The sequence below is a fragment of the Xyrauchen texanus genome, chromosome 21, assembly GCF_025860055.1.
Source record: "Xyrauchen texanus isolate HMW12.3.18 chromosome 21, RBS_HiC_50CHRs, whole genome shotgun sequence".
Taxonomy (NCBI): Eukaryota; Metazoa; Chordata; class Actinopteri; order Cypriniformes; family Catostomidae; genus Xyrauchen; species Xyrauchen texanus.
In genome coordinates, this window is record NC_068296.1 from 32,349,850 (window position 1) to 32,366,437 (window position 16,588).

Consider the following 16,588-nt stretch of genomic DNA (forward strand, 5'->3'; position numbering starts at 1 on the left):
GCAGGCTCTGGCATGAACAGTCTGGACGGTCTGATCGGAGCAGAGGAAAAGATTATCAACAGCAAGGGCAAGATCAACGAGAACGTGGTGAGACCACCGGCCTGCCTCTTACACAGTATACACTTATTCAGTTAGCTGTAATGTTTAAAAGCACCAAAAAACAAAAAAGCAGACTAACATTAGTGTTACACAATACATTAAGAAAATCAGAATGCAGGATTTTCCTAAATTTCCAATTAAATTCTAGAATATTGTACCTTCTCCCTGATGCTAATCTTTAATCATTTATATAACTATGACTCATAGTTATAGCCTAACTGTGCTATGCTATTCATTTGCTTGCAAAAAATACAGCTGCAATGAAAATGTACAAGACTCAATATTAACTTTAGTTTGTACTTTGTAGATACTAAAATTTCAGTGTTATGTGCTAAATAATCTATATACGTTTAAGATTTCATATTAAAAATCTCCCATTGACTTGCTCACCATTTAAAATGTAACTGAAAGCAATGACCTTGTTGTAATGTTTGAATACTAAATTCCAATTTGTATTATTTCTTGCAATTATTTTGCATTCTCAGTTGTAATAGACCTTCTTTACAGCAGACGCCATCTTTGATTTTTGGCAGGATTGACAACGAGGCAGTGAGGGATAGACTTACCATCTCTATGATGGGTTGTACAGTTGTTTAAAGTGTTTTTTGGATATTTCCATTGATGAAACATTGAAGAAATATCTTTAGAAGAAATTTTAGTAGACAAAAACTTCAGACAACATGATTTGCGGATAATTAGATGTGATCTAGGATCTTTTTGATATAGCTTTATACAGTGCATCTCATTTGGAAGATACGGCAAGTCTGTCCCTCACACCCTCGATTTAATTCCCCCAAAAAAAGACTGCGCTACTATGAATAAGATCTATTGATCTTGTTTTGCGATTTACATTGGAAAAAAGACTGCGCTACTATGAATAAGATCTATTGATCTTGTTTTGCGATTTACATTGGAAAAAAATGGTCACGTTGTTAATTCTTAAGGCCGAAACATACTCTAAGTACATGAACGGAGACGCATCATGTGACGCATACTTGATTTCACACGTGGTTGCATTCTAAAATGTGTCAGACCTCAATTCATAACGCAACTACACGTCACATTCTCAATGTTGCCACAAGGCGCGCTATTGCATAATTTGTGAGAACTGTCCGCTGCTTGGGCGTTTTCTTTTTCAACTCAACTACTGTCTTGGCGGAGCAACAGTTTGATGAGAATATTGCTGAACAAGTATGTTAAAGTTAGTATATTTATCAATTATAGCCACTTACCTAAATAATAAAACATCCAGTTGGCACAGATGTTTGAAAGTAACTCTATCGCCCCCTTGAGAACTGAGGTGTTCTCCCACCACGGTAATGCAAGATGCACCTTAAGCATGTTCAAACGGACTGCGCATTGGCTATGAGGCGGCCAAGCGCTCATGCATGTGTTCACGTACTTGCGTAGAGTATGTTTCAGTCTTTATAATAAGCCGATTGAAAACAAGAGGTTAGTTTACAAAGAACCAAATCTAAAACCTAAGGCCAAATACACACGAATATATTTTTGTCTGAAAACGCATTCATTTTGCTACGTTTACCCTCTTGTCCTTGGAGAAAGGTATAGCTGCAGGTTAGGGCTGAAATCATTAGTCGATATTATCGACAACGTTGACAATTTAAGTTTGTCAATAATTTTCAGTGCCGAATAGTCGTTTGATCTCAAGAAACGTAACATGAGATCACATTAAACTCAAAAGATGGCACGTGAGAGCAACACTGCAGCTTGTGCCTGACTGAGGAGAAAACACAGCTCACAGTCCAGACACTCTCCAAACAGCTTCAGGTGATGTAGATCGCAAAGTATGAGGGAATTATACAATAAATGCATACAGAAGCACTCTCGTTGTGAAATAAAGTGGAGCTGGAGATGCCGCTCCGCTTAAGCAAAACTTGCATGTCATAGTGTCTAAAAAGCAAACACCCCGGCATCATATCTTTAATGCATCCTTTATTAAAGTTCAAATAATATTTAAGTAGATCATGTAAATAAGTACAAACTCCGAAACTGGCATTTCTCTGTGCAGTCAGCACCTCTTCTATGAGTTGTGTGAAGAAACCTGACCTAAGGGGGAGAGATTGGGACAAGCAACAAAATACATTTTTTATTTGTTTTTGTTTTGGCTTGTTTCCCAATATAAATATCTGAAACTCCTTTAAAAAAAAATATGCATTCACCTGAGAAGCAGCATATAAGATATTAAGACTTGCTTTTAGAGAATAGATCTTGAATATAAGTATATTTTGTCTTTACTGCACTCGCAGAACTATAACCAAGTGAAAAAAAATACTTAAATTCAAAATACACTTACTGTACATTTAAGATACATTCTCAGAATAATATTCTGAGATGTGGGTTGGTGCTGTTTTGGCGGCACGATGGGGACCTACACAATATTAGGCAGGTGGTTTTAATGTTGTGGCTGATTGGTGTATGTTGTTTCTCAATGTATCAGGTTTTAAGGATTTTTAGACCATTTTAAATGGAAAACAAGACAAAACAATTGATAACAATGGGATTTTTTGCAGTGAATATATTTACTGAATTAATCGTTAGTTGCAGCCCTACTGCAGGCATAGCTCCAAAAAGGGCCGTGAGCTCCAAATCATCAAAGATGTAGGGTGCCCCTAACCTTAACCCTTTTGGAATTGGCGCAAGCCCTTTTTGGAGATTCCACCCCCATTTGGAGTTCTCCCACTTGCAGCTATACCTACATGCATCCACACTGGAACTACATTTACTTCCACCAAAAATGTCTCTTCCGAAACTGCTCTCTAGTACTACATATGTTGGAAACTGAAAACTGAGTTTTCAAACGAAACCAGATTAGTGTTGACATGGGCAAAAATTATATAAAACTTGAACAATTTTGTTTTGATGCCTTGCAAGAATTTCTCCCATGGAAATTCCAATCTAGTTTTTTTTTATAGTCTAATCTCATTCATATCCAGCATTAGTTGCATGGCACGTTCCTGTATCCATTAAACGCTGCACACACGAGCCAGTTTGAGAGCCAAAACTGCACTCTTGTGTTGCATGATCTTTCTTTTGAATGCGTATTGTAGATTTCTGCCTGTGTTGTTTGTATTTGTGCATGTCTGTCTTTCTCAAATCTCATAGAAGAGTTATCAGACTTGTATAAAATCCTGAATGCATGTCTCACATCTAAACTACATCAAGCATGCTCTGATAGCCCCTGGCTCAATATACATTTTATAAAACACCTTTTAGAGATTTTTATTTTTTTAGTCTGCATTAAATTCACCCATCTATGTCTTCTAATAGGAAAGCAGTAACTATATTAAAGATCCTATATCTAACCCTAACCCTTTATTTGGGGGGATTTGCTCACAGCAGTTAATACCTACTTTCAAAGACCAATTCTTAGAATTTTACATTTGGTCCCCACTCATCTTGAATATTTGGTTACATCCTTGCTTATAAAAAAAAACAAGATGCTTCGATACTGCAAACACACTCATAACTTACTCTTCTGTTCCAAAGACAGTAACTGAGACTGCCCTGTCTGTGTTGACAGGTAATTGATGAAACTCTGGATGTTAAGGAAGTGATTTATAATGGTGTTGATCCTCTGGTAAGTACAGCGCTCTCTGGTGGCAGATACGTAGTACTGTCAAATGCTGCAGTCTCTGTTAGGGGCATTTAATGGGTTGGAGGGGGATTGCAATATACTGCTTTTGTGTCTGAGCAAACAAGTTCTACATAATTTATGAACTTATATTGATTACCCACAAGTTTCCACAGCATGTGTGCATGTTTAAAATGCGGGGAGCATGAGCATGTTGTCCAACGGATACAGTTGATCATTCATTATCATCGTCATTAGATGCTCACACAAATGGAATTAGGCACTAAATGTTTGTGTGAAATGGCCGGTCTGAGAATGTTCAGTCCATTTAGTACTTTGCAAAGCAGATCAATATCTTCAATGCATTCATTTAACTTAAGAGCTCAATTTCACTCTTAGAGCAGTTCACCCAGAAATGAAACTTAATTTCATGCTGTTAACATTTACTCACATTTTACTGTCTTTAACGTGTATGAACTTTGTTCTGCAGAACTCAAAATATATATAGTTTGATTGAGATATGATGCGTTTTTGTCCATACAATGCAAGTCAATGGGGTCCGACATTATCAAGCTCCAAAAAGGACAAAAAGGCAGCATAAGTTATCCATACAGCTTGAGTGGTTTATTTAACGTGTTAAGTTATACAATTGGTTTTGGGTGCGACACAGTACAAAATGTAGCTCATTTTCCTGCACACGTATAGCGCTCTGTGCTTGTGTCAAGCGCTAAGAAAGTGTAATCTTTCTTCAAATAATTATTGCACCTATGAGACTACAGCTGTCAAGATTTATAGTGAAGTTGTTACATTTTAGTCTATTTCTTACACTGATCTAAACTGATCAAACTGCTTCAGACGACATGGATTAAACCACTTTAAAGTTTATAGGTATGTCTTTTTTAGAGCGTGAAAGTGCTGCACCCCATTGACTTTCATTGTATGGACAAAAACACATCTCAATGCAAGTCATATGAGTTTGAGACTGCATAAGTGTGATTAAATGATCAATTATAATTTTGGTGTAAACTATGCCTTTACATTTTGGACTATTTCTCACACAAAGCCTTTATATGGCTTCAGAAGGCTTGGAATATTGTCATATTGACAACTTTTATGGTGCTTTATTGTCATTTCTGGAGCTTGACAGTGTCCTTCCCCATTCCCTTTCATTGCATAGACTATTGTGAACAATGTTTCTCCTGTGTTCCATGGAAGAAAGAAATTCGAGACCATTTTTGGGTAAACAATTTCTTTAATCTGGCTGTGTATTGCCTGGAAAAAGCATAATATTCAGCATATACTGTTGACTTACTCAAAGTACTGAAGCATTCTTAAGGGATGACACTAGCTTGATGTCCAATATTCCTTGTATGTACAGTATGCGTCTCAAGATCTTACATGTCAGTGTAGTCATGAGTGAATTCTGGTGGAACATCAAAGAATGTTCTAGAAAGCTCTCGCCTTCATCTCTGGCCTTTTGTCTCTGTAGATTTAGCAAATTCATTAGTTCCCTTTTGGTACCAATAATGGCACTTTATGTAGCCATGGCAACTCTGTTGTTGCCTCACTGTACAGAAATGTAAATTTCGGTCACCTGCTTCAGCAGTGCTAGCAGCAGCCAACATCAAAATCTCTCTTAGATGTGTCTGTTAACAGTGTTTGTTTTGGCTCTTTGTGCTTTGCAGTGTAAATATGCTTGTGTTCATCTTTCTCTCACAGTTCAGTCGCGGATCAGAGCAGGAAACGTTCCGCCCTCTGGTGGATGACTTCAGCTTTGGAAGCAGCGCTCTGATTGGCTTGCTGGTGATTGCGGTGGCCATAGCGACTGTGATTGTGATCAGTCTTGTGCTGCTGAGGAAGAGGCAGTACGGTACCATCAGTCACGGCATTGTAGAGGTGAGGCAACGGTCACACCCACCATTCCATTCACTCTTATTGTTGGGGAAAACTGCAAGGAGGTTAGACAAATGCTCTCCAGAAGTTTATGAAGGAAATTGTGTTTTTACTGGGCGCACCCAAGGACAAGCAGGTTTAAACAAAAGTCTAATTTCAGACCTAAATATGGGAAGAATGAATATATATATATATATATATATATATATATATATATATATATATATATATATATATATATATAATTTTTATTTTATTTTTTTTTTAAACTAATATTAGAACAGAGTGATTTTCATAACTTGGGGTTTCTTTTATGGTTCTCAAACGAGCATTCTTCTGCTAATGTAGACGGAATACTGCAATACAATTCTCTGACAGTGTTTCCTGCGCTACTCAGTAATAATGTAACACTGCTATTGAATCTACAGTGTGAAACATACACTGGCTCAATATACATATACCAGGTTATTAATTATAATACTACACGTAAAGTTTATTGTATCAGTCCCACCAGGACAGATGTTATAAAGGCAAATACACACTAAAAGTTACCCAGCTGGAGGCCAGGGCAAGTGAAAGCAAATCTTATGCATTTGTGTGGAATGCAAGGGGAAGAAATTCATAATTTTTTTTTTCTCTTTCTCTTTCCCCCATTCTTAGCAATGCCTTTATATGCCTGTATAGTTGATGTTGCAATCATGGCTTTTATCAAGGGCAACCTGTGGTGTGCATTTTCTTATATGAGATGTAATGATTATATATTTTGATGTTCTCTTCTTTATTTCTACATTTTCCCCTCTTCCTGTGACAGTATTTCTGTATTTGACTTTCACTATGCACCTAAATGGATCCAATCTTGGACCTTGTCATTGCCTGCTTGATTGTGGAAAAGGTTGTAGGGGTTATAGTCCGATTCTTGAACAAATTATTCTTATGAGCCAGTTCATTTGAACATACAGTGAGACCAGTGCTGTCCGATTCTTAATGACTCTTATGAGCTGGTTCATATGAATCTACAGTGCAAAACACACTCAGAACTTTATTAGGGACACCTGTAACACCTACGTATTCATGCGATTATCTAATCAGCCAATCGTGTGGCAGCAGTGCAATGCATAAAATCATTCAGATACGGGTCAGGAGCTTCAGTTTGTGTTTACATCAAATATCAGAATGGCTAACAAATGTATTTCAGTGATTGACCATGACATGATTGATGGTGCCAGATGGGCTGTTTTGAGTATTTCTGTAACAGCTGATCTCCTGGGATTTTCATGGCTACGGTAACTCAGATAACCACTTTGTACAATTGTAGTGAGCAGAATAATATCTCAGAATGCACAACACATCGAACCTTGAGGCAGATGGGCTACAACAGTAGAAGACCAAGTCAGGCACATTATTAAGACCATAGTGTTCCTAAAACAGTTCTCAGTGAGTGTATATTGCAACCAGTGAAGTCCGATTACTAAATGAATGACTCTTATGAGCCAGTTCTTTTGAATCTACAGTGCAAAACATACTGTGCGTATTAAACTAAGTTGGATTTTTTGAAGGTACTGACTGTTTAAATGCTTCTCTGTTACAGGTTGACCCAATGCTATCTCCAGAGGAGCGTCACCTGAGCAAGATGCAGAATCATGGTTATGAGAACCCCACCTACAAATACCTGGAGCAGATGCAGATTTAGCCATCTGGGGTGATGTGGGGACAGAGGGGTGAACGTACTACTGACCAACTATAAAACTGCTCTCTTCAAATCATTTCATGCATTTGAAATGCAAACTGTGGTTAATTAATGAAAACAAACAAATGGTTTAATAACGCTACTACTTCTAACACTGCTACTGTTGTACCATGGAGCTCAGTTTTATGTTCTTTTCTTTTAAAGCAATTTGTCAATTTTTTTTTAATCAGGAGAATGTGATTCTGCCAAATAGCTTGGAAATTATTTTCAGTACATTTAAATTGGAGCATATCATAGTGTTGTTTTAACTTCTATTATTTTAAAGGTAAATCATGTCATAGAGGTAGAGCAAAGTCGAAACAATCAATATAAAGACAGCAATTTCTCTACACCATTGCTGGCTTTCAGAAATACCTTTTATTCCCCAATAGATTGCTTGTATATTAAGGTTATTTGTAACAACTTAAATGTATAGTGAATCAGAAAATATGAAAAGAAAATCCGTAATTCATTTATTTTGTAATCATTAAAAACACGATATATATAAATGGAAAAAGTAGATGGTAAATGTATTATTTTAATGCATAGTATTTTTATTTTTTTGTATTTTTATTTTTTTCCCCAGAGTTTAAACTTTGAGATTAAAGGACTCATATTCCCGGTCCAAACATGTGATACCATCACCCGTGTAAAACATGATGAATGATTCAATTAGAATGGCGTGACAATCTGCCTGATCTTTTGGCTGATTGTGGATGTTTAGATGTAGAGGTGCCCTATTTGTTATCAGGATGAACAGTTACATTGCTACACAATCTGTGATTTTGTTTTTATCTTTTGGTTATGGTGTCATATACTTGGACCAATAAAATGATGCGACCCCCGCAGATGGTCATTGTTGATTGGTTGAAGCAGAGAGGGCCATAAGGCCTCCCCTCCCGTCTCTCATATCGCACTACAATATCTCTAACTCGGTTTCTACTTAATGAATATTATTTGTCCTGCTGTTATGTCCACACACTCCCTTTTTACACAAGTAGACCTGACCATTATAAATTGTTTGCATTCAGCTTAGGCTCAATTTATTACAGAATTATACAGCATTTTCATGTCATAGCTGCATAATGAGAACAGCTATGGGGAGTTTTATCATGTGGCAATACTTTGCACACATTGCTTAAATCAAAGTGTGTAGATACATTAATGGAGTTGTCTGTAATTATAATACTATAATATGTAAAGTTTATTGTATCAGTCCCACCAGGACAGATGTTATAAAGGCAAATACACTCTAAAAGTTACCCAGCTGGAGGCCAGGGCAAGTGAAAGCAAATCTTATGCATTTGTGTGGAATGCAAGGGGGAAGAAATTCATATTTTTTTTTTCTCTCTCCCTTTCCCCCATTCTTAGCAATGTCTTTATATGCCTGTATAGTTGATGTTGCAATCATGGCTTTTATCAAGGGCAACCTGTGGTGTGCATTTTCTTATATGAGATGTAATGATTATATATTTTTATGTTCTCTTCTTTATTTCTACATTTTCCCCTCTTCCTGTGACAGTATTTCTGTATGTGACTTTCACTACGCACCTAAATGTATCCAATCTTGGACCTTGTCATTGCCTGCTTGATTGTGGAAAAGGTTGTAGGGGTGAGGGGAAAATAATGTAAGATTCATATATTAGAAGTTAAATATGATTGAAACCGATTGAAAATGGCTTCATGGTTACAGGTGGGAAACATCAATAAATTCACTACTTCCATAGATGTGTCAGTCAACTTCTTTATTCTGGTATCATAAATTGTGCTTCTTTCCCTTAGACAATTTTCCCGGCATGTATAGCAAATGCTCATACGCGTCGCGTTCTCGTGTTGATTGACAGGCAATGTCTGTTTCTGAAAGGTGATTAGCTCTTAATTGTAAGGCGGGACTTTCTTTCCACATCCGTTGACCGTTGCAATTTCTCCCATTCATTGTAGTAGAAGTGGCCCTTCTCTGAATTATGGAATGATATTCCGGACATTATTCAAAAGGAATTGCAAATTGTATTTGCAATTGCGTTTTCAATTTGTGGACGCATAAAATGTGACAATCCAAACGCAATTGCAAATCGCACATTACCGTTTGCATTTTCGTTTAAGCGAACGCACAGTGACTGCCAGATTTCAAATGGAAAAGCGAAGTCCGTTTGCAACTTCCCATATCTTACGAGTTTTGGCCCTGTCATATTTAAATAGCAATTTCAATTACCACGTCTGCTTTTTCACTTTCTCAGCGTCGTGTATGTAGCCAGCCAAAACTCAAATGGAATACTAATTCCCTTAGTATTTCCATTGATGCCTTACACGGAAACCTGTCAATCAGGGTCAAGGGTGGGATTATGGTATGGGGCGTGTTTGTCTTGGGAAGTGACATCACTCACAGTCTATCAGGATCAATAATTAGCACTGCACTTTATTCATCTATAATCTCACACTGGACTGTCAACATATTCTCCTCAATATACTACTTCATATATATATATTTCATATACTCCTACTTATTGTATTGTATATTGTGTGTATTGTTTACTGTACATTGTATATAATTATTGTGTTGTGTAAGTATGCGTACATTTGATTTGTAAATTGTTTTGTGTATGTTGTTTACTGTAATTGGTATATGTCTCGTCACTGTCATGACTGCTATGTTGCTCGGAACTGCACACAAGAATTTCACCAACACACTAAAAAATGATGGGTTAAAAATAACCCAACTTGGGTTGTTTTATAACCCAACCGCTGGGTCACTATTGCACCAGTCCAACAGTAGTTAATTTGACCCAGCAAGATGGGTTGGTTATTTTTAACCCAACAGATGAGTAAAATATTCTACCCAAATGCTGGGTCAAATTAATTACAATTCTGGGTTGATTCAACTACATATGTTATATAGTGTACCCAAATGCTGGGTCAAATTAACCCATATGCCAGATTAATTCTAGCACATTACAGTACAATTGAAGAAAATAAATGGCAATAGACTACCCATAGCTATAAAACTGTTAAACTACAAACCTAGAACAGAATACATGCTAGATTTATGCATATATTATGCAATAAACACTTAAACCATACAAAAACAAAACAACAATGGAATCTTTGAAACAAAATATTTTATTACTTTAATATCAACAATATAGTGGAACTGGTGCAGTTAATATCACTTAAGTAGGAAAACATTCAATTATGAATGAACTGGCTGAACATTTAACAGTCAACGGGAGCCATTAGCTCTACTTGCAAGCAAGTATTCTACTGTGAATAAACTTGACCATTTTAGATTCCCCTCCTGGCATGTCATATATAACAGTCTGTATGAATTCCCAGACATGTTCACACTGCTTCGGGTATTTTACGTGAAAGACATAGAATGCCTTAAAGCAGACATCAATGGCCTGAAGCAGTGTTTCTTGTTCCAGGGCCTGTCCAGCTATTATGGCAAAGGCCTGAAATGCACTCTGCTCATTTCCCAGCGTCAGGATGTGGGGGTATGGCTTGCATGCCTTGGCCTCATGGAGGTACTCCACCATGTTTATTCCAGGCTAAAAAAGAAAGAATACAAGAGAGCAAGTGAGAGCGTGCGAGTGAGTAAGGACCAAATGTCAACCGACTACTATAGTTGAATTAAAATATAGACATTGTGAGGACCATTTTCCTGGTCCTCACTAGATAAATTATTGTTTTATGATAAAGTCTAGTTAGCTTTACAATTTGGAAAAGATTTAGTGCATCTCTAATTCAAAAAGTTGAATTGTAATAGTCTACATTTCATTGCACATAATGAAATATTCCAAACCTTTTTGATTAAGTCTTGATGGTTATGGCATACAGCTCACATTACAGAAAACTATTTAAAAAGAATTCAGACCTCAATTGACCTAAAAATCCATAAATCAATTGATGATCTATCATTACAATAAACATGCTCAGAAAATGCGTGCGGCCCACCTATCTGACTATCCTATCTGGTCGATAGGCAGCCGGGTTAGGTGGTCAGATAGGTGGGCCCGAACTGCGCGCCCAGGGTGCTTTGATAGTGACCAACGCGTTGTAGGCTTGTAAAACGGCTATTTTCAGAATACTGTCAGGCTATATTTGATGCCTGTCCCCAAAAGTGTAGTAAAACAAACCTGGATATGCATGTGTGCGTGCACACATTCTTGAGCTCAGATATGTTGATAAAATGAATAAAGATTCCCCTTTACATGTGCTTGAGGACTTACAGGCTTATGGTCGATGAAGGCCAAGCTGCATTCCTGGATGGTGTGGCGAACCACTTTTGCACCGCGGCCACGGCCAGCTTTGTATGTTGTAGGTGGAAGCAAGGCTGGCAGCTGCCTAAGGGCGAGATCCCCAACGCCATCTGTAGGAAGACTAGGTGTCAATACGATGTGGAATTGCATACCTGTGATTTTGTCATTCAATATCAAACTAAAATAAAGCCGATTTCCGCGCAAAATAAGCGGGGCTTGCATGATTTCATAATCCCCGCAATTTCATCGCATAAAATTGCATAAATATCCCGCATATTCCATCGCATTTTTTAAGAAAAAGTGCCGCATAATCAAGGATTTTTGCCCGCAAAAATCACAAAAAAAAACTCAGCATTTTTCTGGACTGGTTAATGTTATTAGGTACACTAGTACTGCTGTGTTGACTCTGCTGTGAAAACTTGGAATTTTTAGTACCCAATTAACATAAAGAGGCTGACAAATTTATTTAACTCTATTCCTATGATGATGTCACTCACTATTCTCAGAGCTCATGTTGTTTTTCACTGTGTAACATGTTCGAGAAGGCTGTGAATTGTTCAAATACAAGTGTTAATAACTAAAGCAAATGTACACTTTTTATTTTAGTTAGCTACAGTAATTATAGCGGCCAAAATGATGTGAAATTGCACTGTTTTTGGTCAAAAACCTTCAAAAATGTTGGACAGAGGAATGCTTAACCCCCCCCCCCCTGCTACTGTTGCCCACCCTTATAAGCCCCCTAAAACCCCTGGGAAAACTCTGCATTTACAAGATCTGCAGACAAGAATATATTACCTGGTGTTAATCCATCCAGGGGCAATGTCAGCTTCCCCTCCTGTCTTGCCAGGAACAGGATCTTGTCAGCATAAATGGGTAGCCACGTTTCAAACAATTTTGAAGCAGCATCCCCATGCAGGACAAGAAAGTCCTGTGCAATCTATAAAATGGAAATTTTTACATTTTTAAAACCAATTCAAAGTGACACACTAATAAAAGGTTATAAACAATGCATCCTCATATGTAAGATCATATTTCCCTATACCTACCATGCCTTTGGTCATTAGGCTGAGGAACTCTTCGAGGATCTGATCGATGGTCCAATTGTTGTCCCTAATCCACTTGGCCCTGTAGACTGCCGTGTTCTCCATGTAGGACTCTATCTGGCTGAGGGGCTGAGAATTGTTTCCCAACCATTCTTTAAGCTGTGATGCACGTTCGTCTGATATGGTACATTCTGTAAAAAAGAACAAGAAAGTTGTCAGTCACTGAAATATGGATGTTTTGCTTCATCAAATAATTTTTCAGTTTAATAATTACCTGGTATAAGAGCCCTTGCATCATCTGGCGTTTGTGGTGGTGTCGGTGCCGTGCTTCGCGGCCTGCTGGTTGAACTTCAGCCTAGGGCCAGCTCTTGGGATCAACTGGTTGATGGTAGCCTCATCTAAAAGAAGAAAACTCTCCTCATCAATCCCCTCCTCTGAAAGACAAAAATAGAAAACACAAAGACATCTGTTTTTACAACAGATGAGTACAAAACTAAAATGTATAGGTAATTAAATGGAAGATATAGTAATAAACATGCATATTCCATCATTTGTTATTACAAAATAGAATGAAGCACTGAAAGTCTACAAAAGACATGTGCCCTATTCATCTATTGGAGTCACTTTGACACATTACATGGAAGCTATTGAAAAAAAGAGGAAATTGTATTTCATAAGAATTCATGTCTTAAAAGGGCTTGAGTAGCAATGCAGACTTGATATGCTGTGGATGGGAAAACAAATATTTCTTACCTTGAAATCTTTCAACAAGGTCTGTCAGCTGCCACTCTGTCAACGTGTCAGTGACAAAGCTGTCCATTGATCTGAAACAAACACAAAAAGAGGTTAAGCAAATATACAATTGCTGTTGTATTAACTATTCAGATGTCACCATGCAAATGCAGACTAGCAGCAGAATGTAATCCAATGTGAAGATAACAGCCATTTTATTTAGCATCACAAAATATAGAGAAAACAATCCTCCCTCTCTCCCTATACAATTCATATGACAAATTGCATACATGTAAATTATCTATGCTGCACAAGAATGTTTGTGGCTGCTCACAGCATAACCTTCAGGGCACGACTGTCAGTATAACAGTCTACAGCAGTGGTTGCTGTACACCTACAGCAGTCCCAAACTTTTTATTACATATTTCTCAACTGGCCCTTGTCCTTTGCCAGGCCGCCATTTTATATAAAAATTTGTTCTTATCTATTGTGGGTCACCAAATTAAGTTACTTAAATAAATGCACATAAATGCATTTAGTCAGACATATCAGGTTATCTCACTGTTTTTACATACTTTAATCAGTCCAACACTGTGTTATGCCTTTGCATTTCACATTAAATGCTTCAGGGAAAAAAGAGCGCGCTCAATTATAGCCAGTGCTTCCATGATAACGGCCAAATGGCTAACGTTAGCTACGTTATTAGACAAACCAACCAACTAGCCTCGACAATATAAAAATATAACTTTAATAGGAAACGTAGACTCACTGTATTCCGGACACAAGACAGTTTCCCGCAAATTCTATAAATAAACACTTCACGGTCATTGCATCTATATATATCCGTGTCATCTTTGCCTCATCCTCTTTCGCTTCCGACCAACCCAGCTTATAGTTGTTAAAATGTATGCGTTATATATTAGAAATGACATGTAGTGTACACAAACCTTAATTTATTTGCCTTGCTGGATGAACAGTCAGGTTCTCTGTGACGAGCGCTCGGTGTGTGGATTCGATCTGGTGGACTCTGAGTCTGGTGGTGATGATGATGACGTTCAAAGCACAAACAACCCACGTGCTGGGTCAACCGATGTATGTTGGGTAGATGGAATTTGGGTAATTTTGTGCAACTCATGTGTTGAGTCAAAATCCATATAAATAACCCATAATGGGTAAAACATTTCATAACCCAGCGGTTGGGTTGATGAAATAACCCATCATTTACTGTTGCACTTGTGTACATGGTAGTGTGACAATAAAGTGATTTGATTTGATAAACCGGCGTCTGTTCAGGGCATCACCTCTTGACCGTCGACTGTGAGTGACGTCACTTCCCAAGACAAACACGCCCCATAGCATAATCCAACCCTTGACCCTGATTGACAGGTTTCTGTGTAAGGCATCAATGGAAATACTAAGGGAATTAGTATTCCATTTGAGTATTATAAAATCAGTTATTTTGAATTCTTATAATAAAGGTGGCTTAAATTTCATTGATTTTGATTCTCTTAACAATACCTTAAAAATTAATTAGCTTAAACGTTTCCTTCACAATCAATCTTCTATTTGGAGTATAATCCCAAGATATATGTTTCTCAATTAGGAGGTATACATTTTCTTTTAATGTGCAATTATTCAATTAGTAAACTTCCTGTCAAACTTTCCAATTATCATCAGCAGATGCTTATGGCTTGGAAACTTATTTACAAGCATAATTTCTGCCACACAATTTTTTAATTTGGAACAACTGTAATATTCTTCATAAGAGGAAATCTTTATTTCTTGAAAACTGGTTCAATAATGGGGTGATATTAGTAAACCAGCTCTTTGATAGTGAAGGTAATTTATTTAATTATTCGATTTTGTTTCAGGATACCAATTCCCAGTATCTAGTAAAGAATTTAATATAGTTTTCAAGACCATCTCTTTGGAAATCTGTATGCTGTTTAGAAACAATAATAGTGCTACAGTGACTTCTGTTTCTCCCCTAGCCCTGAATCTACTGTGGTTGGTTCTGTTTGTTTTTCAATACATAAATCCAATTATAAAATTAGGTCATTATTTTTGGACCCTGTTACTTCAATTCCTTCCTCCATTTCTTATTGGAATAACCTTTTGATGATATTAAATGGTCATATGTTTGGTCACTTCCTCAGAAATTCTTTCTAACTAATAAAGTTAAAGAAATATCCTATAAAATTATTCATAGATTTTATCCAGATAAATACTTTTTTAAAGAAATTTAGAAATGATATTGATACTTCCTGCTCTTTTTGTGAAGCCTCCTCTGAAACTGTTGATCATTTGTTTTGGGAATGTCTTTTTACTCGGTCTTTCTGGAACAATACTGATGCTCTGATTGTCCAAAAGGTTTTATGTAACTTTTCTTTATCATATAGACACATTCTTTTTGGATTTTATGTTAAAGACAAGAATCTAATTAATGCATGTTTTTGTATAAACCTTCATTTATATATTGGAAAGTTTCATATCCATAAATGTAAATATATGAAAAGTAAACCCCACTTTAGCTTTTTCAAAGAAGAATTGAAGATGTATTTAAATACAATTTCAACTTCTGTTAACAAGAAAGCAATGAAAACATCCAGAATTTGTGCCATGTTTAATATTCTCTCTTAATGTTTTTTCTTTTGTGCCCTCTTCTTCTTTTTTTTTCTTTCTTCTCTTACTCTCTTTTCTTTTTAGACTATTGTTGAATATATTTAAATTTCTTTCACATTTCCTCTCTTAATGTATTCTGAACCATAATTTCTCTTTTGTTTTGAAAGATTGTTTATATTTCTTGTATGTATCGTCTTGTTCTGTTTGTTAATATTGCAATAAAAATAAAATAAAATAAAAATAAAATAGAATTCCATTTGAGTTTTGGCTGGCTACATACGCGACGCTGAGAAAGTGAAAAAGCAGACGTGGTAATTGAAATTGCTATTTAAATATGACAGGGCCAAAACTTGTAAGATATGGGAAACACAGTTGCAAACGGACTTTGCTTTTCCATTTGAAATCTGGCAGTCACTGTGCGTTCGCTTAAACGAAAATGCAAACCGTAATGCGCGATTTGCAATTGCGTTTGGATTATGTCACATTTTATGTGTCCACAAATTGAAAACGCAATTGCAAATACAATTTGCAATTCCTTTTGAATAATGTCCGGAATATCATTCCATACTGAATAACTTCTGTTGAATCTAATGGATTCGTAAAATGAAAGGGAGCTCCTAGAATC

At 36.8% G+C, this 16,588-nt stretch overlaps 2 protein-coding genes across 6 annotated transcripts in view; one reads left to right on the forward strand and one right to left on the reverse strand.

Annotated features, from left to right (window-relative positions):
* Nucleotides 1–9,053, forward strand: part of LOC127661436 (amyloid beta precursor like protein 2-like) — a 91,983-nt gene extending 82,930 nt beyond the window's left edge. For 2 of the 4 annotated variants that reach the window (XM_052152150.1, XM_052152151.1), the window contains 3 exons: nt 5–87; nt 5,411–5,587; nt 7,173–9,053. In XM_052152150.1, coding sequence (XP_052008110.1) covers nt 5–87; nt 5,411–5,587; nt 7,173–7,274 — 362 coding nt within the window. In that variant the 3' untranslated portion in view covers nt 7,275–9,053. Of the gene's footprint in view, nt 1–4; nt 88–3,640; nt 3,698–5,410; nt 5,588–7,172 lie in introns of all 4 variants that reach the window. The other 2 variants (XM_052152148.1, XM_052152149.1) reach the window with 2 other exon arrangements.
* Nucleotides 9,054–10,393: 1,340 nt separating this feature from the next.
* On the reverse strand, nt 10,394–14,989 carry LOC127661866 (uncharacterized). Of its 2 annotated transcripts, none has more exons than XM_052152799.1 (7): nt 14,289–14,989; nt 13,363–13,433; nt 12,884–13,043; nt 12,613–12,800; nt 12,362–12,503; nt 11,537–11,676; nt 10,394–10,855 (listed from the first exon to the last, which is right to left on the reverse strand). In XM_052152799.1, exons 4-7 carry the CDS (start codon nt 12,712–12,714, stop codon nt 10,547–10,549), a joined length of 693 nt encoding a protein of 230 aa, XP_052008759.1. In that variant the 5' UTR covers nt 12,715–12,800; nt 12,884–13,043; nt 13,363–13,433; nt 14,289–14,989; the 3' UTR covers nt 10,394–10,546. The 2 variants fall into 2 exon arrangements, with proteins under 2 accessions (XP_052008759.1, XP_052008760.1); XM_052152800.1 differs by having other exon boundaries at nt 12,884–13,075.
* Between the last annotated feature and the right edge of the window lie 1,599 nt (nt 14,990–16,588).